At 46.1% G+C, this 21,396-nt stretch overlaps 1 protein-coding gene across 5 annotated transcripts in view; it reads right to left on the reverse strand.

Annotated features, from left to right (window-relative positions):
* Window positions 1-5,456: 5,456 nt before the first annotated feature.
* The window catches only part of CPNE1 (copine 1), a 93,235-nt gene continuing 77,295 nt past the window's right edge, over window positions 5,457-21,396 (reverse strand). For all 5 annotated transcript variants that reach the window (XM_065414452.1, XM_065414451.1, XM_065414450.1 and 2 more), the window contains 9 exons: window positions 17,161-17,259; window positions 16,388-16,474; window positions 16,250-16,309; window positions 15,633-15,766; window positions 13,070-13,124; window positions 12,936-12,987; window positions 11,440-11,573; window positions 9,226-9,462; window positions 5,457-6,770 (listed from right to left, as the gene is read on the reverse strand). In XM_065414452.1, the coding sequence (XP_065270524.1) occupies window positions 6,654-6,770; window positions 9,226-9,462; window positions 11,440-11,573; window positions 12,936-12,987; window positions 13,070-13,124; window positions 15,633-15,766; window positions 16,250-16,309; window positions 16,388-16,474; window positions 17,161-17,259 (975 nt within the window). In that variant the 3' untranslated portion in view covers window positions 5,457-6,653. The remainder of the gene's footprint in view (window positions 6,771-9,225; window positions 9,463-11,439; window positions 11,574-12,935; window positions 12,988-13,069; window positions 13,125-15,632; window positions 15,767-16,249; window positions 16,310-16,387; window positions 16,475-17,160; window positions 17,260-21,396) is intronic.

The raw sequence follows: 21,396 nt of genomic DNA on the forward strand, positions 1-21,396 counted from the left end.
GTCACTGACCAGAAAAGTGCGCGAACTGATTTCCCGCCGGCGCTTTCAGGGAGGGAGGGAGGGCGGTAGTGACAGACGGATGACGACAATTACCCAAAAGCACCCTCGACCCTTTTTTTTTACCCAGAAGGCATTGGCGGCTCGACCCAGAATTCCAATGGGCAGCGGGGACTGCGGGAACTGTGGGATAGCTGCCCACAGTGCACCGCTTCCAATGTCGACGCTTTCCCCGTTAGTGTGGACTCACAAAGTCGAATTACTGTCCTTAGTGTGGACACACACGTTCGACTTTGCAATATCGATTCCACATATTCGATTTAAGTGAAATCAAAATACCCTCGTAGTGTAGACATACCCAAAAAGAGGTCCTGGCTTGCTGCTCCACTGGACACCCTCCGGTCGCCTGTCCCCCATACTCCTCCTCCTCAGGGTTCACTTCGGTGGCCTGTGACTCCAGCTCCCCCAAAGTATCCCCAAGGTCAGTGGGGGTGGGGTCACTGCCGAGGATGGCATGCAGCTCCTTGAAGTGGCAGGTCAGCGGCTCCACACCAGAGCGACTGTTTGGCTCCCTTCCCTTCTGGTACGCCTGTCACAGCTCCTTGATTTTCACATGGCACTGCTACGTGTCCCTGTTGTAACCCTTCTCCCCCATGCCCCAAGCGATCTGGCCATAGAGATCGAAGTTCCTATGGCTGGATGGGAGCTGTGCCTGCACAGCCTCCTCTCCTCACAGACCCAGGAGATCCACCACCTCCTGTGTATTCCGGGGAGGAGCATGTTTACTGCATGGAGCCAGCATGGTCAGCTGGGCAGTTGCTATGTGAGCTCTCCATGGCAACCAAACAGGAAATGGAATTTCAATAATGCGTGGGGCTTTAAAAGGGGGTGGGGGAGGGGAGAGACATGTTCCTGCGTACCTGGTCGCCGGGCAGCAGAGTTCAAAACGGTGACCAGAGGGGTCACAGTGAAGCATTGTGGGACACCTCCTGGAGGCCACTGAAGTCGACATAAGTAACAGTGTCTACACTGCCACTGTGTCGACCTAACTACATTGAACTAAGCGCTATGCCTCTCGCTGAGGTGGAGTTATTAGGTCGGTGTAGCGGGTGACTTGCATCAATGGGAGGAACATTGTAGTGTAGACACTTACACAGGTAGGTCGACCTCACTCTGTAGTGTGGACCAGGCCTGAGGGTTAGAGATCTTGCTGCACAGTGGCCAAGAGGAACCAGGGTGGGAAGGGTCCGGCTGCATCGCTTTGCTGAGCAGGAGCATTCAGGTGCCCCCAGTGGCCACAGCTGTGCCGGGGTTCCAAACGTGGGGCTCCAGGCTGTCGGGACCGGAGAACAGCAGGTGCTTTCTGAGACAGAGGCTCAGCTCAGTCCCACTGCAAGCTAGAAACATGCTGTGCCGCTGCATTCCAGCCACTCCCAGGGTCAGCTGCGGGGCACACAGGAGGCGGCCAAATGCATCATCTCCTCCGAACAAGAGTTCATAGCACAACTAGCTGCATTTTAGCTATTTCCTGAGTCAAAGAACGTGAGGCCAGTGTCACAGGACAGGGCTATCTGGGGAGCAGAATTCAATCCTTAAATGAGAGAAACTAGAACATGCTGTGCAAGGCCCGGCTGGCAAGAGCAGATAAACCAGCCTGCCTGAAAACCCTGTCTTGGCTCACACGAACGCCGTCTTGTCCTTCACTCGCCGTTAGGGTGACCAGACGCCCCGTTTTTAACAGGACAGTCCCGTATTTAAGCCTTCTTCCAGGTGTCCCGACTTGCTGTTATATACGGGCAAATTGTTCCATATTTTCTGGGATCGCAGCACAGAGCCAGCAGTGGGGGGCAGTAAGCGGCCATGCCCCGCCCCCCTTTGCTCTCCCCAGTGCCTGCCCAAGCCAGAATCTCCCTTGCTGCCTCCTCCAGCAGCAGCAGCATCGCCGGGGATGGGCAGTGAGAGCGTGCCCAGGAGCAGCCCGGGCTCTGCCACCCCCAGCTCCTGCTCCTGCCCCACCATCCCACGCCTCCCGGGCAGCACTCCCGCCAAGCCGTTGTCATCTCCTGCCTTGCTTGGGTGAGAAAGCCAGGGCAGGGCGTGTCCCCCCCTTGCACCTCCTGTGCCCCCGGCCCAGCGCCTGGGACAGCCTGCAGGGAAGGGGGTCCCTGCTCACTCCCTCATTTCACCTCACTGCCAACCCTCCCCCCTGCATGTGGGACCCCAGTGAGGCACGGAGTAACATGGGGGGGGAGTGGCAATGCCAGCCCTGCGCTGGAGGAAGGGCTAGGGAGAGCAGCTCGGGCTGGCCGGCCCGCCCTGTGAACAGGGGGACATGGGGCCCTGGGCAGCCCCGCACGCGGGTATGCGGCTGGGAGGGGGATCAGACCACCAGCCCCGCAGGCAGGCATGCAGCAGGGCTTGGAGGACCAGCCCTGCGTGCAGGGGCAGCTCGGACCAGCCCCATGCCTGGGGGGGAAGAGGGCTGTGGGGGGTTGTGGGCAGGGGGCTCAGATGGGAGATGGGTGTCACAGGCAGGCGGCAGGGTGGCTCGGGCCAGCCCTGGTCACCAGTGGGGAGGGGGGACCTCAGGCTGGGTAGGGAGGACTCGGGCCAGCCATGTGTGTGTGGGGGGGGGGGGGGGAGCAGCCTGGGGGTGTCCCATTTTCCTTTTGGGAAAATATGGTCACACCCTACTCGCCGTCCATTGGGAGTCTGGCCTCAGGGAAAGGCAGCTATCCACACTCAGTCACCTTTCCCTTCGCTCACTTGTGTTTGCAGCTTTCACGCTTTGCTCCCCAGCTGGACAAGTAGATTCTCCTCTGGATTCCTTCTCATCTCCCTTCCTCAACGTCTGGCATGGCTGGGCCTGTCTCCTTTCCAGAGCAGGAAAGCCCGCTCCAATTGTTAAATAGTTACAGCAGTAGTTTAGCTATCAGTGGGAGATGTAGACAGGCAACACAACCTTTAGGTCTTAATTCAGTGAAAGGGAGGGAGGGAGTGTGTGTGTGTATGTTTGTGTTTTGCACACCCAGGCAGGAGACCCTTTCCATGTATAATTACCAAGTTATTTAACCAGAGTAGAATACTCCACCTTGGAACTCTGACATACTGTTTGCTAGACCTTTGAAGCCACTGGAGAGCTTTGAGATCCATATAATTAATTACCTCAACATTCTAAAGCTCACTGGGATCCTCAATCACTGTCCAAGTCCATATAGAAGTGCAAAATAGTATAGCAATATTGCATTCCTTCCTTTGGTACCTTTGCCAGTAGCAAGCATTATAATTAACCATTTCCTTGCATCGCTTCCCTAGCCCCTCATGTTTCAGGCACTCAGAACTTTCCAAACATTCACCTTTTAGAGTGAAACTTTCTGTGGCTGATCTCTGCCCAAAGATTAATTATTTTGGGGAAGTCTCAAGGAAAAAGAAGGGATCCATCCACCCTCCTGAGTTATGGGAAAGGAGGCACATTCATCCAACTGTAAAAACATTCTAACTCCTTTAACCTGTTTACAGCAAAAGTGGCTGAACTTTGCAAGCTGGCATGTAGCCAGCCTTCAGTGAGGAATGTGCGCTTTCCTAAGCTTGAATAAACTACCTTTCAGTTAACTGCTGAGAACATTTCAAAGCAACCTACTGAGGATGCTCAGTAAATGGCTTTGGGAGTTACGCCCTACACATACGCCCATCTGTTAAAGCTTGCAGGTGTGTTCAGAGAATCCCCGGTTTCATGCCTGCTTTCTGAATAGCCTGTTTTCCTTCATCAGAAAGTAAATGCAAATAAAAGTAACAGGATAAAGGTTTTACACTAAAAGCTGAAATATTTGCATGTCCCAACTTATTGCAATTTTGGCAATAGTATTTGTAGTATTTTCTAGTCCTGTTTTCCTTGTTCAGTGTGTAGCTCAACTTACTAAAGACTACACTGTAAAACATGCAGGATGCGTACTGTGGCCAGTTAGCACTGTGCCACCTGACTGCTGTATCCAGGCAGCCTTGTGTTTAACGTAGACAGTGTTTTTTTACACACAACTCTTGGAGAGTTAATTCAGTAGAGTTTCTCTGGAGTCAAACATGCTTCCCCACAGTCCTGAAGTTCTCAGCTCAAGCAAACATTATGTTGACTCTTGGCATGACTGAATTCTGTAAGCTGTCGCCTGGACTTCCTAATTTTGGGGCACCACAGTCCATCCCTGGCTTGTCAGTATGAGCTCATCTCACTTGTTCTTCAGACTGCAGGTAGAAGCGTGAGCTGCAGTTTGGCATAAATTCCATGTAACTGTGTTCCAGCCAATGCTTTTCCTAGCCCGTTCGTTTGGGGTGGGCAAGGTGAGCTGAAGTTTTCTGGCTGTCAGTTGCTGTTAACAAAGTCAATAGCCAAGAGCAGCATTTATGGAGCCCTCATGATATTTGTGCACTAAGGAGAAGATTGGCCGGCACATTCGGCAGAGTGAAGGCACTAGGCAATTTGAATGATTTTGTTCATTTAGATCCCAGCTGGCTGTGTAAAGCCCTCTGGGAACACAAGACTTTTTAAACTGTAAAATCCTTTTGGCTGTGTGAGATTCTTGGTATTTGCCTTAAGTACCACGAACCAGAAAATTCTAACTACTGCTGCTGAGAGAAGTGTATGGAAGTTACTTTGAGCAAATTGAGGTTATCAATTTCCAGTGTGATCAACCAATTGATTGAGCAGGGCTTGCCAGTTTCCTTCCATGAACTCCTACAGTGCAGGAAAGTTGGGCGGTACAGATCAGCTGGTGGAACAAAAACATTCCAAAAAGCTCCTCCCTCCGCTCATGAAACTTGAGCAGATTAACAGGCCCTTTAGAGCAGAGGCTGACAGACTTTCCAGTCATGACTAATGCTTTGCCTGAATGGGCGAAGGATTAACTGAGGGTTTGTCTTCACTGCAAAGCGTTAAAATTGGTTTCATAACCAGCTGTTACTCCTACCCCACCTCCATTCACACACAAAACCCTCACACGCAAGTTTGGTGGTGCTTTCAACCTGGGCTAGCTGGTGGTATGGGTAAGAGCCTGGGAGCCACTTTCACTTGGGCTGGTAACCCACCCGCTTTTGCGGTGACGACACAGACTAACTCACTCCAGAGCTGTAGTCCTCCAATGCCTTCCCACAATTCCCCTTGTGTGCAGAGGACAGACGAGTTCTCCCACAGTTTGCTGGGGAGGAATCAGAGCAGCTCATCCTACTACAGCGCAAAGAACCATGGGATATGCCCCCTGAAGTCCTCGTCATGCAAAGCACTAGTGAAGACACAGTACCTCTGAGTTCTGTCATGTGGCTGCTCATGCCCACGTAGGCTTACTTGGCTGTAGATCACAAGGGCTAACTCTGCAGAGGAGATGTAACACTTTCCCACTAAAGGTAACTGAAAAGGCACCGGCAGAAGGAGAAGCAGCACAGAAAGGAACAGGAAATAAGAGCCACCACAGTTATAAATAAAAGCAGATTCTTTATTTGGAAAACAAAGTGGTGAACGTTTGCTGAGCACCAACAAGGCAAAGTTATTTTATTGCCCTTTTGAAATAAACTCTCAACTCTGTTATCTCCAAACATACCCATGGGATTATCCCCATCTTGTAACAGCAGAAAAAGCAGGAACATTACCCCCTGGAAATTCAGTCTCCTTCCCTTCTGTGACAGGCACACAGGACTGTCAGAGTTACAGTGCCATCCTCTAGGAGACAAGTGACCTAGGAAATCCCACCCTCCTGGGCACATCTGTTCTCTACACTCACCCGCTTTCTCTGCTGGTAGTTGTGGAAGCTCTCACTGGAGGGAAAGAGGACTGACTGAGCCCTATATATAGGATCATAGAACTGGAAGGGACCTCGAGAGGTCATCTAGTCCAGTCCCCACAACACAAGCTTTGAGTGAAGGCATCATAGAAGCAATTGTTGTAAATAGATAATCTTATAACATTACTTTAGCAAAATCTGGTAACTGAAGTTTAAAAAATATATTTGCTTTATGAAGAAAATGTAATAGAAAAATCACATGGCACTCTACAAAGGTACAACAAAAATTACCAGAGCCATTTAGGCAGCAGGGGGACTTTGATGCAAATCAATAAACAAGGGTTTCTATCAAGTTGGCTTGGGAAGAGAATAGAAACCCTCTGTCTAGCAATGCGTGATCAAAGACATACATTGGCAAACATGATAGCAATTAACTCGTATTCCAATAAACTCAGCATGGAAAAAATGTTACTTGGTTGTCAGCTTTCTGCAGTTCCATGCACCATGTGGGCTTTGAAATCTAGTCATAAGTCAGGATTGTAGTAAGTACTGAAATAACTGATTCATACGTATAAATTCTCAGAATTTGGGAGGCCAGGTTTGCTGTTTTTATTGCCTCTACTTATAATTACATCATTAACTCCAATTCTTCCACATAAGAACTGCCAGTAGCTACATTTTTTCTGTGTAGCATCTCTGTAAAGAATGTTTCATTTCTAACATTCAGCAGAAACCAAAGATACATGGTGTGTAAATCAGGGAACCGAGAGTGATCCATTTCAGAGGTGCTGAGCAATAAATGACGTGCGACAGAATTTGAATACGATTGATACATAAGCAGAGATGCTCTTCCTGTTTCTTTGGAGATGTGCACGGCAGGTACCCTCGCCTCTACTCTTGCTTTGCTCCAGGTAGCTTCACAGGAGCCCAGCCCTGCATCTTGTAATAGGACACCAGCTGCTTAGGAACTTCAGCCAGGACTGTCTGGGAAAGAGCCTCCCGAGGAGCCTGCAGGAGACACCAGTGTGAGCAAACGAACGCGACAGCACATAATAAAGGGCCACGTTATCCATCAATTCCCCTCAAACAAGGAAAGACCCAAAACGATGTCTCTACAGCTTCAGCTCTCGTGCAATAGGGATTATAGGGAATTCTGGACAATTAGTACAGCACTCTCACTGAAACACATTAGAACATAGTAGAGAGACCAGGTGGGTGAGGTAATATCTTTTATTGGACCAACTTCTGTTGGTGAGAGAGAAGCTTTGAGCTTACATGGAGCTCTTCCTCAGCTCTGGGAAACGTGCTCAGAGTGCCACAGCTAAATACAAGGTGGAACAGATTGCTTAGCACAAATAGTTAATGCATATTTCAAGGTGAAGTGGCCCTTGAAATCGACATTGATCCAAGCTCCGACCCACTAAACCTCAGGTAAGTGTGACTGCACAGGTGGGTATGCTCTCAGAACCCATGGCAGAACTTCCCTGTAAATACTGAGAGTTTGCTGATGTGTTTGAAAAGAAAAACACAAATATCCTCCCCTGCCTGAACCCTGAGACTGCCCAACAGATCTGCAACCAGAAGTGCAGTTTCCATTTCGGCGAATCTACACTAGGTTGGAGCCCAAACTCGCAGTTTTATGAGATTATCTCCAACAAAATCTAACGGGTTCATTCATAAATCACCAACACCGGCTGGAGCACCAGTTCTCTTAATTAAGAAGAAAGATGGCAGCCTCCGGTTCTGTGTGGATTACCAAGCCTTGAATCAAATCACAATCAGGAATCAATACCTGCTACCCCTAATTCCTATTGACTGTCATCTCCTTGTTCCCACCCTGCAGCTTGCTACTAATCAACAGAAAATAGAAACCAAGAAACCTGAAGCAACATCAGGAAGGGCTTCCTTGGGCTCTGACTGGAAGAATACCAGGAATTCTAATTGATCAGGGTAGGGCATCCTATTTAAATCTAAAGAGAGACACAGGAAGTTGTCCACACAACTGGGCTTTACCTGGCTACTACACTGACCCCTGCAGACTTATCTGATTCCTGACCCCTGCTTCCTTGCCTTGTTCCTGATCCTTGCCCCCTGGTCTCCAACTCCAGTCCAACCCTTGGCTTGACTCCTGATTCTGCCTCCGGCTCTGACCCTTGGCTTGACTCCCAACTCCAACTCCTGCTCCAACCGCTAGACCCAGCCTCCTACATCCCAGCCTTGACATTAAGGCCTCTTCTATACAAGAAAGTTTTTCAGTATAACCTAAGTTGTGAATTAACTGAATACCATTGTACCAGTAGAGTCCCCACTTCCCCCCAAATGTGGCCACTCTTATTCAGTAGAAGAGTGCCCTTTTCAGTTTAGCATAAACCTTTTCCCAGGCAACAGAAGCTAACCTGAAAAGAGCCAGTCTAGGTTTTTAAACTAAATTATATGGAGAACCTCATATTCCCTACCGTGCAGCCAAAGAAAGAATAGCTTATTGCAGATGACAGCAATTCTATGAATCTGAAGAAATTTGGACCCCGTTTCTAGATACATTTAGATAAAAAATATTGAGATGCTGTAAGAATAGCAGACCTCCCTCCATTCCACCTAACCCCTCCACTTCCCCCCCCTGGTGCCTCCTTCCCTCCTTTGCAATAGTCATGTATGTTTATTTTATCCCTCACCCTAACATGTTATACCTATGTGGTATTGTCTGGTTTTGCACCTTTGACAAGTTGTAAAACTGCAAAATTCTATTGCAGACCCTATAAAACAGGAGGTATTTGGACCCACACAAGCTGTAAGTTGTTTACCTTTTTGTACTTTTAATTGCGTCTTTTTGAAAATCAGTAAGAAATCAGTCACAAAAAGCAGCAGCCACTCTTACACCACAACAGGAGAGTCCAAAAGGGTGTCATACCAATAGAACTACATGGGTACAACTGGTAAAAATCCCTGTGGGGGCATGGCCCAAGAGGAGCCAGCCTTCCCAGTAATTGACGGGCTAATCCAGAGGTGGAGGGTGCCAGGCAGGCAGGGCTGAGGTGGTAACATGCTCCGCCCTGCTGGATGCCTCACTCCTGTGCCACCGAGATTATGGAGGCAAAGAGGACAGGCCTAGTGAGGTGGCAGCAACTTAACTCACATTCCACAGGAGATACTGCGCTCAGTCTTCTGATCTCCTGGAGGCTGAGAACATAGCAGAGGCAACATGCTACGCCCCTGGTTGAATGGAAGTACCTCCACTTAGTCTCTTGCTCCTCAACCCAACAAGCTGGGAGTGCTCAGCTTCTGATGGGCAGGAAACATCTCTCAGTTCTCTGAGGAACAGTCTCCAGAGCAATTTTGGGTGACACTTCCTCGCAGACAGCTCACTGGCTTCATACATTAATTAAATAGTTAACAGATTCTCTACAGAAACACTCCTCTCTCAGATCAAATCTGTGACAATTGTGTCAAATAAAAGATAACTTACATTGAGGAACTGTCTGAAAGGCACAAACTGTACAATGTCTCGTGCAGCCGGCTCCCCTGTCAAGGACTTTAATACGCCGTCATCCCCATCCAGGAATTCCATGGCTTTGAAATCAGCATTGCCAACTCCAACGATAATAACAGACATAGGCAGTTTGGAGGCATTAACAATAGCTTGCCTGGTTTGATCCAGATCAGTGATCTCACCATCTGTGATGATCAGTAGTACATAGTATTGCTGCAAAACATTAAATCAGGCAATCAGCGAGTTTAACATCAAACCACGTGCAAAAGAAGCCTGCCTTAGCTATCGCATCTTCGAGGAAGTGAAAGCAGCTGGTGTTGTGGATAAGGCACAGGATTGAATGAAATTCTATTCCCAGTTTTGTCACACAATATATATGTGTGACCCCGGGCTAGTCACTTCTCCCTCTGCAACTCAGATTTTCATCATCTGGACCTAGTTTTAAAGGGGAAGGGGGGATTGAGAGGCTTAGTTCAATTAAGTTTATAAAAAATGTTAAGATCCTTGGACAGTAAGTACTAGGGAACAACAAAGTACCATTGAAGCAAGCACATTGGCTGCAGAACCTGCTATTTGATGCTGTTTTCCTTGCTGGTGGCATTGTTACAAAGGATAAAGAAATTAACTTGAAAGTGACTTTACACCCAAGAGGATACCAGAGGGTGCCCGAGCCGGTCCCCTATGGATACCACTGAGGGAAAAACTTCCAGCCCCGGTGCAGGTGGCGAGCACACACACCTACAATGGAATAATGGACACGAGCAAACACTCTAAGAAGAGCAAGTAATTTTATCAGGCAACAAAAGGCTTTTGTGTTGGTGAGACTTAGTTTTCAAACTGAATAAATGAAATTGTACAAGTTAATGGCCTGATTTTTAAACAAGCTAGGCATACAAATGCAGCGTGCGTGCAACTGTGAGCCGGATTCACATATACAGTGATGTAATTAGCCACTGACATGCACAATTACAAATTGGTGCACACAATCATGCTAATCGAGCAACTCTGCTCATCATCATGGAAGGACACTTGGACATGCCTTTGGTGGTTACATCAGTCTCTTCTCTGTTTGGGAAAGTATAGGAGCAATGGTCTCAAGTTGCAGTGGGAGAGGTCTAGGTTGGATATTAGGAAAAACTATTTCACTAGGAGGGTGGTGAAGCAGTGGAATGGATTACCTAGGGAGGTGGTGGAATCTCCATCCTTAGAGGTTTTTAAGGCCCGGCCTGACAAAGCCCTGGCTGGGATGATTTAATTGGGGTTGGTCCTGCTTTGAGCAGGGGGTTGCACTAGATGACCTCCTGAGGTCTCTTCCAACCCTAATCTTCCAGTGCACTAGAAGGGGTTGAAAACTTTTAAAGGACTCCTTACTGTCTCATTTTGTGCATCCCATGCCGACCTGCATCCCCTCCAGGGAAGGTTACTCAATTACTTCAATTCACTGGAACTGCACCAAGAAGGGAGGTAGTTCACACTGACCCCTTGTGACAGGGTGTATAAACCCAGTAGTAGGAGTAGGGTTAAGGAACAACTCTGGACCCTGACACCCCACCCAGCCTCACCTACAGAGCATGCGACAGGTGGAAGTGGGGCCTAAAAGGCACCCAGATAGCTCAGAAGGGAGCAGGGAGAAGAACCTGCTCCTGGAGCTACTGAGGAAGAACATGGAAGTTGCTCCTCTGCAAAGAGAGGAACCGATCCACTAGACCCCAGACTGACTAAAGGCACTGTTTGTTCTACCTTACCTTGGTTACAGACTGAAAAAGCTTGAACTATAGAGTGAAGGGGTAGGAAGTGGCCCAGGTAGGACTGTGTTAAGGTGCTCCTGGGTACCTGACCTTGGCTACCCACACAAGGCCTGGGCCAGAGCTCAGTGGAGCGGGAGGGCCTGGGCTCCCCTACCACCCTCTAACAACTAGATGTCACCTCCGTCAAGCGCCAACCATTGCACCCCACCCTATTCAGCAGTAAGCACAGAGCCAGTGTTTCACCAAGACATTACAAGGTGGAGTAAAGGTCACCTGGCCACTACAGGCTGAGTGAAATACCAGAGATCTGAGCAAGTTGGGGGAACCAAATTAGAGGAGTCCAAGCAGGGAAGGAGAAATCTCTTTGCGATTCCATTCGATCACATCCAGGGAAAGTGGAAAGATCGAGAATGCAGGTCTGTACCGATAAATATGGACTTACAGCAGCCGTTCCTTGCTGTGCTGACTGAGCCGCAAACCTTGCCACGTGGTTTATAATAGGAGAGAAATTTGTTGGCCCATAGAGTCGGACCTGAGGCAGTGCCTGGCGATAAGCATCCACGATTCCTTGGATTCCTACACAACAAAAAGGTCTGAATTACCAGAAAAGACTTAACATTTTACCTATCTTGCTAATTGTTTTATGAGCATTATCCTTCTGGCATGTTACAATAACCGGTCACATTTAAGGTGCATACAGAAAATCATACTGGACCGATTACACAGCAGCAGCAAGGTGGCAGTGCATGCCCAAGGTGGTAGTCAGCATGGCCAGTGGGAACCTGCAGAGAAGTGGCGGGGTATACGGCAGACTCCTCCCATCTTGTACTTGCCAAATGATTTTCCAAGAAATGACACTGGTTAGTGCTACTAACATAATGCAGCTGATGTGAGAGTTTCCTCTACAAAAGGAGGGTTTGCGGCTGATGGGCTGGTGTGTGCTTAGGCTGGTGACCAGCTGTGACTACCAATTTGTGCAAACATATTTATTTCTGCTATCTCCCTCCCGCATTTTCCTGCTTACGCAACTACTGCATATTGTCTAAATACTAAATTGTGAAGTCTCTGGGGCAAAGACTGTGCGTTCTTTGCTTGTATAGTGCCTAGTTCAGTGGAACCATGTCCCCATTTAGGGTCCTCAGCCATTACTAGGCTAGAAATACTATTGAAGACCTTGTCTATGCATGACACTTGCACTGGTTTAACTAAAACCAAATTGTAAAAATTGATTTAGTGAAACTGTTACAAACTTTTGTGTGGACACTTAAACTGGTTTATTGATTTCGCTTCATTTTGCAATTTATGCTACACTCACACTGCCTGTCACACTGGTTTTAATTGCAGAACTGCAGGACCAAGGCTTTCTACAAGGCTGGCTTAAAGGGACAACCTTGAGGTAGCAAGGAAAGAGATCCTAGCCATGCAGTGGGCAACCATATTCACTCTGGGAACGAATACTTGGATTCACACAGGGAAACTCGCAGATTTGCAATTTTCTGCTGGCCCCAGACAAGATAGAAAAACTAAAGTTTCTTAAACTTAATGAGCATGTGCTAGGTACTGAATAAAGAGGGAATGAGACAGTCCTAGCTCCAAGGCCTTTATAAACCAACTCAAATGAAAGAACAACAATTAAAAAGAGGATCGTAGACAAGCTACTGTTTAACAACACAGCTTTTGAGAACAAAAGAAATAAACTTCAATACTTTTAAAAGCCACATTTGCAAAAGGATGAATATTTAGTGAACATTTGGGTGAAGAAATGATACATATGAATCCAGAGTATTTGGAATGAATCATCCACAAACTAAGACCTCTGCTGCCAAAAAGAGCGAACGATTGTTCCATTTCCAATTTCTGTGGGGATAAAAAACTGAACAATTAAAACCAGCAGTTCTCCTATTCAAGAAACATTAACAAAGTCAAAGGTGTGCTTACCCTGACAATAGGGGTTGTTGGGGTTAAAGTTCAAGGCAAACTCATGAGACACCTGGAAGAGAGAACATTTACATCCATTTAGTGAAACACTGACACGCACACAAGAAGTGCTGGCAGAATTCTGAGAAACCTACCTGCCAGTTTGGAGGAACCTGAGCTCCAAACCCAAACGCAGGAAACAGCTTATCTCTGCAGGAGAAAGGGAAACAATAAGAAGCCTGAAAAATTGGGATATCCACCCCCCATTGCCTCCCCTTATTGCTGCTTCAATTGATGGAAGGTGAATGCTGCATAGGACCTAATCCTGTTCCCAGTGAAATCAGCAGGAGGTGGTGCAGGTCCTGTGAAAGCATACTGCTGGGGTTCAGTGCTGCAAAGCTTGCTTTGGGTCACTGAAAATAGGAGCTCAAAACCCCGTTCAGGAGAACACCAAACCCCTCATCAGCAGTTTCTGCTCACATAATGCCTGCCTACAACTTAACAGCAGGGATGCTGCAGGACAGGACTGGCATTCAGGGACAGAGCTAAGTGTGGACACTTATCCAGAGATATTCGTTCCTCATCTTCATGAGCCCCAAAACAACTCCCAGTTTTGAAAGACAGAGAGAGAGCTGCATCCCCATGCCATTTCCAAAGTGCAGTTGAGTTGCACAGTATAAAGGAATACAAGTATGCAGCAAAACCAGCCAGTACAGGCAGATCAGCACAGGCACATGGGATCATCTAGTCTGACGTCCGCATAACACAAGCCAGAAAATATCACTCAGCAATTCCTGCATCAAGCCCAACCACTTCTGGTTGAACTAGAGCAAAGCACCTCTTTCATGAAGACATCCCAGCTTGGTTTACAGACTTCAAGAGATGGAGAATCCATCACATTCCTTGGTAATGATTAATTACCCTCACTGCTAAACATTTGCACCTTATCTCTAGTTTCAATTTGTCTAGCTTTAATTTGGCAGAAATTAAAGTTCTCCACATGTAGGTACTTAGATTGATCAGGTCATCTCTTAACCTTCTCCCTGATAAATTGGGCTCCTTTAGTCTCTCAGTGTAAGGTGGGTTTTTCAGTCCTTGCATCATTCTTGTCAGGGCCGGCTCCAGGCACCAGCTTGGCAAGCAGGTGCTTGGGGCGGCCACTCCGGAGAGGGGCGGCAGGTCCAGCTATTCGGCGGCAATTCGGCGGACGGTCCCTCACTCCCGCTCGGAGCAAAGGACCTTCCGCCGAATTGCTGCTGCAGATCGCGATCGCGGCTTTTTTTTTTTTTTGGCTGCTTGGGGCAGCCAAAACCCTGGAGCCGGCCCTGGCTCTTGTGCCTCTTCTCTGAACCCACCCTAATTTTCCAACCTCCCTTTTGAAGGGTGGACAACAGAACTGGACAAATATCCACATCCTTGTGGATGTCTAGCCATCAGCTCAAGCTCAACATGGCTAAAATAGAGCTCTTGATCTTCCCCCCCAAGCCCTCCCTGCTACCTCCTTTCTCAATAACTGTGGATACCACTGTCATCTTCTTGTCACTCAGGCCCATAACTGGGATGCCATCTTCAACTCAAACCTCTCTCTAGGTCCTCACATCCTGGCTGTCTACATCCTGCTAATTTCTTCTGCATAATATCACTAAGATACAGCCTCTCCTATCCATCTGTGCAGCTAAAACTCTTTTCCAGGCTCTCCACAGCTCAATTAATGCCACATCCTTCTCTCTGGCCTGGACAAATGCAGTCTTGTCCCACTGATATCCACTCAGAATGCTGCTGCAAAGTCCATTGTCCTAGCCCGTTGCTCTGACTATGTAACCTCTCTGTTTGCATCCTTCCACTGCTTCCCTCTTTTCTACTGTATCAAACACAAGCTAGCTGTCTGCACTTTCAAGGCCTTACACAGCCTATCCCCACCCTACCTACCATCTCTAATTCAGTAATGAAAGGTCACACTTCTGTGGCAAGGGGTGCATTTCCTGGCCCATGCTGTGGTGCAGAATTGTGGCACACATAATTAGATGATCTAGTAGCCCAGTGATCTCATCTACTCCGGAACTGTGGAAGGATCATTAGAGATCAAACTCAATCCTGGTCAGAGAATGGCCTCTGTCTGACCCTACTTAACCAGAGGGATGGTCACAACAAGGAAGGGGCTACAGGGACTGCAGAAAGATGGTTGAGAATTCCAGTATCTCTCTCAGGACACATACTGTCCCACTGAAAAAAATAATGATATTTCAGGTTAAGAGAGGACTAAAGCCAGACAGAGCTCATCAAAACTAGAGAGCTGGCTAGCACATGTTTCCCACTGAATTAAGATTTGAACAAGCACGACATTCAGGCATGAAATGTGTCACTCGCAACAAAAGATTAACACTTGACAGCAGCATTATACATTAACCTATAGCCCTTGACTGCCAACACTTAGAATTGCACATTTTTCAGAAGCCTGTGGATGAATCAGTTAAAGCAGGGGTTCTCAAACTGGGGGTCGGGACCCCTCAGGGGGTCGCGAGGCTATTACATGGGGGAGTCGCGAGCTGTCAGCCTCCACCCTAAACCCCGCTTTGCCTCCAGCATTTATAATGGTTTTAAATACATTAAAAAGTGTTTTTAATTGATAAGGGGGGGGTCACACTCAGAGGCTTGCTATGTGACAGGGGTCACCAGTACAAAAATTTGAGAACCCGAGTTAAAGAACCTCTTACATACGTGTCGTAATCCTGGACCACATTCCCCACACTCCAGATGGCAGTCAGGTATTCATTTATCCCATTTGGACTGATGTAGTGAAGAGAATCTGGTGACTTTGGATCTCCATTGGAACCAGTGAAGTCTATACCCACCTGATTAAGAAGATAAGAACAGCAGGCCACTGAAGTGTCACCAGGTAAGCAAGAGAAAGAAAACACTTATATCCAGAAACTGAAGCTCACCCCTAGCCCAACACTTGTGCACATGCAGACTGGCACCAAATCTCCCCAGCAACAATGAACAGTACTGCTCTGGGACCCCTCCACTCCCTGAAAGTCGTAGGCAGGCACTGGCACCTGTGACATACCCCCAGGGCACAAGTAGGTATTGGCACCCTAGTCCTAGGGAATGGACAGACACCAGCTTGTTTACTGCTAGTCTAAAAATAAATTACCTGAGAGGAGTTTAAGAAGCTCCCTGCCTATTAGAGTTACTGTGAGATGCAAAGCAATGCTAATGACAATCAACCAAAGAAATTACTTTGAGAGATATTAGAGAGGAAAATGTCTATTATATAAAACCTCTGAATTATTATGTTGTCAGTCACAAAGACATAAAGCAGGTGAGCAACTCACTGTGAAGTTAATCTGGCAGCCTCCCATGACGTAATCCAGGAAAGAGTATTGAGTTTCAATCTAAAGGAACAAATACTCAGGGTTACACCTCCTCTCCCGCAGGGACAGAAAAGCTGGCAGTTTGGAACATAAGCTTACCTTGCAGGATTTTATCCTAACAATTCCAGAGTTTTTGTAGCTCTTTTTCTTTTGTTTCTTCCCAGGGTGAATGCATTCAAACTCCACCTACAGGACGCAATGCACATAAGAGCCAGATTACTGACATACTCACCTGAAGAAAGCAGAGTTTCAGGAGTTTAAACCAGAGCAGTGCAAAGGATGTGATTCAATCCAGCCCTCCCCTCCAAAAATAGTGAATGTAATGGGATTTTTAAACACACACACAGTAAATAGACATAGATTTTAACCACTCTGCCACATTCTCTGTTTCAACAACCATATTTTAAAAATAGTCAGACTTTCAAAAAAAAGTCTATTGCTCTAGAAAACTGGCCTCCTGATGGTAGGGATAAGTCAGCTATGCAGCGAGAACACTCCTGGTATGTCTCCTGGAGTCTGCTATGCTGGAGTGAACAAGGGGGGGAAGCTACTCTGCTTTTGCCTGATTCTCCAGAGACAAAGGAAAATGGAGATGATGAAAGCATGGCACAGGAACTAAACAAAGGACACCAAAATATCTTCAGGAGGAGGAGATGCAACAGCACCCAGGAGTTACAGATTGGGGTGCTCGGGGTGCAAAATGTATTTACTTTTCTGGGATGTATGTTTATGACATTACAGCACAAATAAAATTACTTTTGAATGTGGAGCAGAGCTCTAACTAGGACTATCCAACAATCTCTTGCAAACCCTTTGCAGTGAGTTATGGCCCCCTCAGCTGAAAAAATGGGGAAGAAAAAGAAAAAGCTCACCGGAGAGCTGCCACCTGCTTTCTGCAGCTGAGATAGGTTAGTTTCAAAACTGCCTATCAAGTCATGTGACCCATCACTATCATAATCTGAACAATGTACCTGAAAGGAAAGAAACAGCAGACAATGGACAAGGGTATTGTATCAGGGAGAATTATAGCTGCTCACCACATGATCTCTCGCTTCCAGCAGCTTTGCAGTGATGCAAGTGAACTCCCCTATTAAATCAGAACTGGTGCTGTCATCCATATCACTAACTGAAACCTGACAGTAAAAGAGACACTCAAAGTGAATCCTGGTTAGAGACAGAGAAATACCGCTACTCATCTGTTTAGCTAACCGGCAATTAAATGCAACTCACATGCACAGCAGAAATTTTGCTTCATTCAGGATCTCTCCCCAACTAAATTGATCTGCTTTGCTACTGAATATTGTTTACTTGTATGTAGGTTCAGAAGTATAAACATGATTTTATTCTGCAGAAGGTACTCAATCGGAATATGGGGAAAGAAGCAGTAAGAATGCTGTACCCAACATCTTCCAAAGTCTTCAGATTTGCTTACATAAAAATAGTAATATGGACTGTACTGGAGATTGGCAGTTCCACAGAGCAGAAACCTAGCCTATCTTCTTGTGCATTTTGCACAGTATCAAGCAGACTATCTATATTTGAATTATTAATCACGTTTAGATCAGCCTGGAGACCTGATTCCCCAATGCTAATGCCAATGCAAGAGATCATGGCATTTAGAACATGCTAAGACCTAAATCAGTTATAGCACCACATGACATTAGCCACTAGAAAGCGGTATGTATGAGGTTTTAATATGCACAAAACACACAACGCATATTAAAAATTGCAGAATGCAAGTACTCCAGTGGAAGCAATCGAGAACCAATGCTTATGAACTGGTGCCTTTCCCCACCTGTTCAAAAACAAACTCCATATGTTCCACAGACTTCAAAACTTACTGACTTTTGGGGGTCTGGCTTTATAAAGAAAAAATTACCACCATCACAAGACACAGCTCAGCACAAGCCATCTCCTCACAATCAGCTTCTCCCAGTGTTCTGCTCTCAGGACTGCTCAGTGAACACTCTATATAAGGGTGTCAAACTCATTCTTTGGAGAGGCCCAAATTACATGTGTAATTATAGCCTACAGGGTTAAATTCAGATCTCACAAACTCCCCTTGATCCACAGCAGCTTTTCCCACTGGTCATTGGGAAATCTGCACAAAAATCAAGGGTGAAATGTGCCTTTACATAATAAATAATAACTAAAAGTTCAATCAAGTATCTTATAGTCAGATTCAACCTCACTCAGTGGAAAAGCATGCTCACTTTTAAGACCACTGTTATTTCTTCCCTTTACTTCTCTTCCTTCCTCCATCCTTCTTCTGTTTCCTCCTTTCCTCTGCATTCCCCACTCTGCAGCCACTTTCAGTTTCCACCATGATCTTCTCTACCATCCCTTTCATCACCCCATCTGCTAAAACCATTTGCAATTAAACAGATAATGCTCACATTTAAAGCATTGAGGCTGCAGAAATACCAACCTGATCAGCTAACAGGACAGGGAGTTCTCACCTCAGAACCTTACATCCTCTCCACCTAAAGAGCTACTCCATTCTCCCTTAGATCTGGGTGGGGAAATGAGCCCAGTGAGTCCTCAGAATCCACTTACTCTTTTCCCAGTAAACTCACACCAGCTCACAGGATGGGGTATCTTTTTTATGCCGATGGGAGAGCTCTCTCCCATCGGCATAGAGCGCCTTGTGTACCAGTACAGCTGAGTCACTGCAGCACTGTACGTATAGACATGGGCTCCCATTGCTAGACTGTTACGATGCTCGGAAGGAAACAAACATCTCCGAAACACGCTCTTTTGAGCTATAATGGGCAGTCACAGGCTGTCAACAGTGACTGCATCAGTGGCCGGCTAGCAATATTGTAGGGAACAGGTCATAACCCAAATGTCAGCAAATATTTATTCCTGCATTTTGTCCAATATTTTGTGGGGCCCAAGAGGTCCTCAAAGTGAATAAAGGACGCTCGGCCTCCTAAAAATGAAACCACCAACATTCACAGAAGGCAGTGGCTTCTGCTCTACCCCTTATGTCATCAGATTGATGGGTAGCTATTTTCTTCTTTAAAATCTCGTTTTACGTTTACATGAAGAACTAATTCCAAAGATTACTTTGGTGGAAAGGAATTGCATCCGTTTAAAAATCAAAAAAGACCCTCAAGGACATCAATTTTTGTCACAAGTTGAACGAGTTACTTATTTTAAAAAACAAAAAAGCAAGAAAATCCTGTCAAGGTCACTCACTGCATCACAATGCAGCAGGGGAGTGGTGCAGTGTGCAAAAGAATTACTGAAATATTGGTGTCAGCACTAATTTGAGGAAATCAAACCACACCTGTTTATCTTGAACTTTGGTTAAATACTCTTGACCCAAAATATCCTCACACAAAAGACTTGCAAAGCTGATGTCCAGAAGCCAAATCAAACAAATAAGACTTTGGTGTGCATCTTAAATCATCTGAACAGTTATACTAGTGTATCAGGAGCGCAGAGTGGAGACCTGATTCAGTGATTGCTATGCAGCATGTAGTCATAATAATGGCTACGAGCAGTTTCTACATGAAGCTTAGGAAGCCCCGAAAGTAGACTGACTGAGGGTTCTGTGAAGCAAAAGCTGGACATGATGGCAATGAGTCAAAAAAGGGGGCACACGTCTTGCCCAATCACTCTCTCACCAGGATGTAATTAGATTAAAATCAGGGGCTTGACCACTTGAGATCGTTAAAGATCCTATGACATTTCCCCCCAGTGCCTCACCAAATTCTGACTTGATATTGTATTCTTCAGTGCTATTAAACCACGGTTGTCCTTCAACCCAAACTCACCTTTCTGACTCACCTTTCCACCTGTAATCAGAGGATAATACATCCCTTCTTCACAGGCGTGTTGTGGAGTTTGTTTAAATGTTTGTGAATGCTTTGAGGTCCTTGACTGAAAGGCACTATGTGGAAGTGTATTATTAGCATACAGTTGCCCTGAAGTGACGAATATGGATTCCTACTGTAAAGCACAGCTTTCAGAGCCTAGCACACAAAACGTTACATAATGAAATGCCCCCACTCTATGCCATGCTTGCAAAGTACCGAGGATTTTAATCTTGCATCAATCTGGCAAAGAGGGACAACAAACATTACCAACGTGGGCCTAGTCAGTGTCTCTCTCACTTCTCAAATGTCTTTGGGCCAAGAGGATTCCTCTTCTTTGGTCATGGTCAGGTTTTTCCCCAATTATGAAGTACATTAACTTATCACTGAAATCTTTTACCCCATATTTAACACCCCAAGTCATACTTCAAACCTTTTTTCCTATTTAACAATCTCAGTAATTCTTTGGATTTACCATGCTACACACACACACTGACTGGCATGCATGCCTTTTGCTAAACCTTTAAGATCTGATTCCCAGCACAAGGCTTCCTCACAGGCACAATGAGACAGGAAAACCTAGAAAGAAACGTTTTTTGGGTTGACTGACCAGATAAAAGGCTGGTTTAGGAAGAACAGCATGTGGTTTTGAATTCATTTATTGTGGAAAGGGTATATTTTTAGACTGCACCTCTAATCAGAAACTTCAGTGAATTAAGAAGATTAGGTAACTACATGGCGTGTTTTAAGATACAGCAAAATGTCTTATGAACGTGGAGTATTATGCTGAAGACCTACTCATGACCTTGAGTCAGACAGAGTCATTTATTGTATGTAAGAGCTCAAGGAGTTAGAACCTAGACCCTTTTCAAGGAAAAGCCTCTGCTCAAGCTGGCAATAGGGAAAGGGTCCCTGCTAATATGAATGGATGTGACCAAAGATGGCACTGAGGTTTACATTGTACCATCGCCTTCCTCAGCACCATCAATCTGGTTCAGCATTGAATGAGCCTCTCAGCTACGTTCCAGACAATGACTGAAAGTCTGATAATTGTGTATGGATCAGTTGTTAGGGAAGAGTGTGGGAAACTTCACTTTTGCATTTCTTGACCTATTTTAAATTTGACACGTGCTATTGCATTAAAATAGATTTTGCATTTAGTAAAAATGATCTATTTGCTAATATTTAAATTTTTAAACAACTTTTCTAGATAAGCAAAGATTGAACAGCCTGATAACCACATAGTTAGTTAATGTCAACCCAGAGATGATGACTTACAATTGCAAC

The sequence above is a fragment of the Emys orbicularis genome, chromosome 12 (genome assembly GCF_028017835.1).
Source record: "Emys orbicularis isolate rEmyOrb1 chromosome 12, rEmyOrb1.hap1, whole genome shotgun sequence".
In the NCBI taxonomy this organism is placed as follows: Eukaryota; Metazoa; Chordata; order Testudines; family Emydidae; genus Emys; species Emys orbicularis.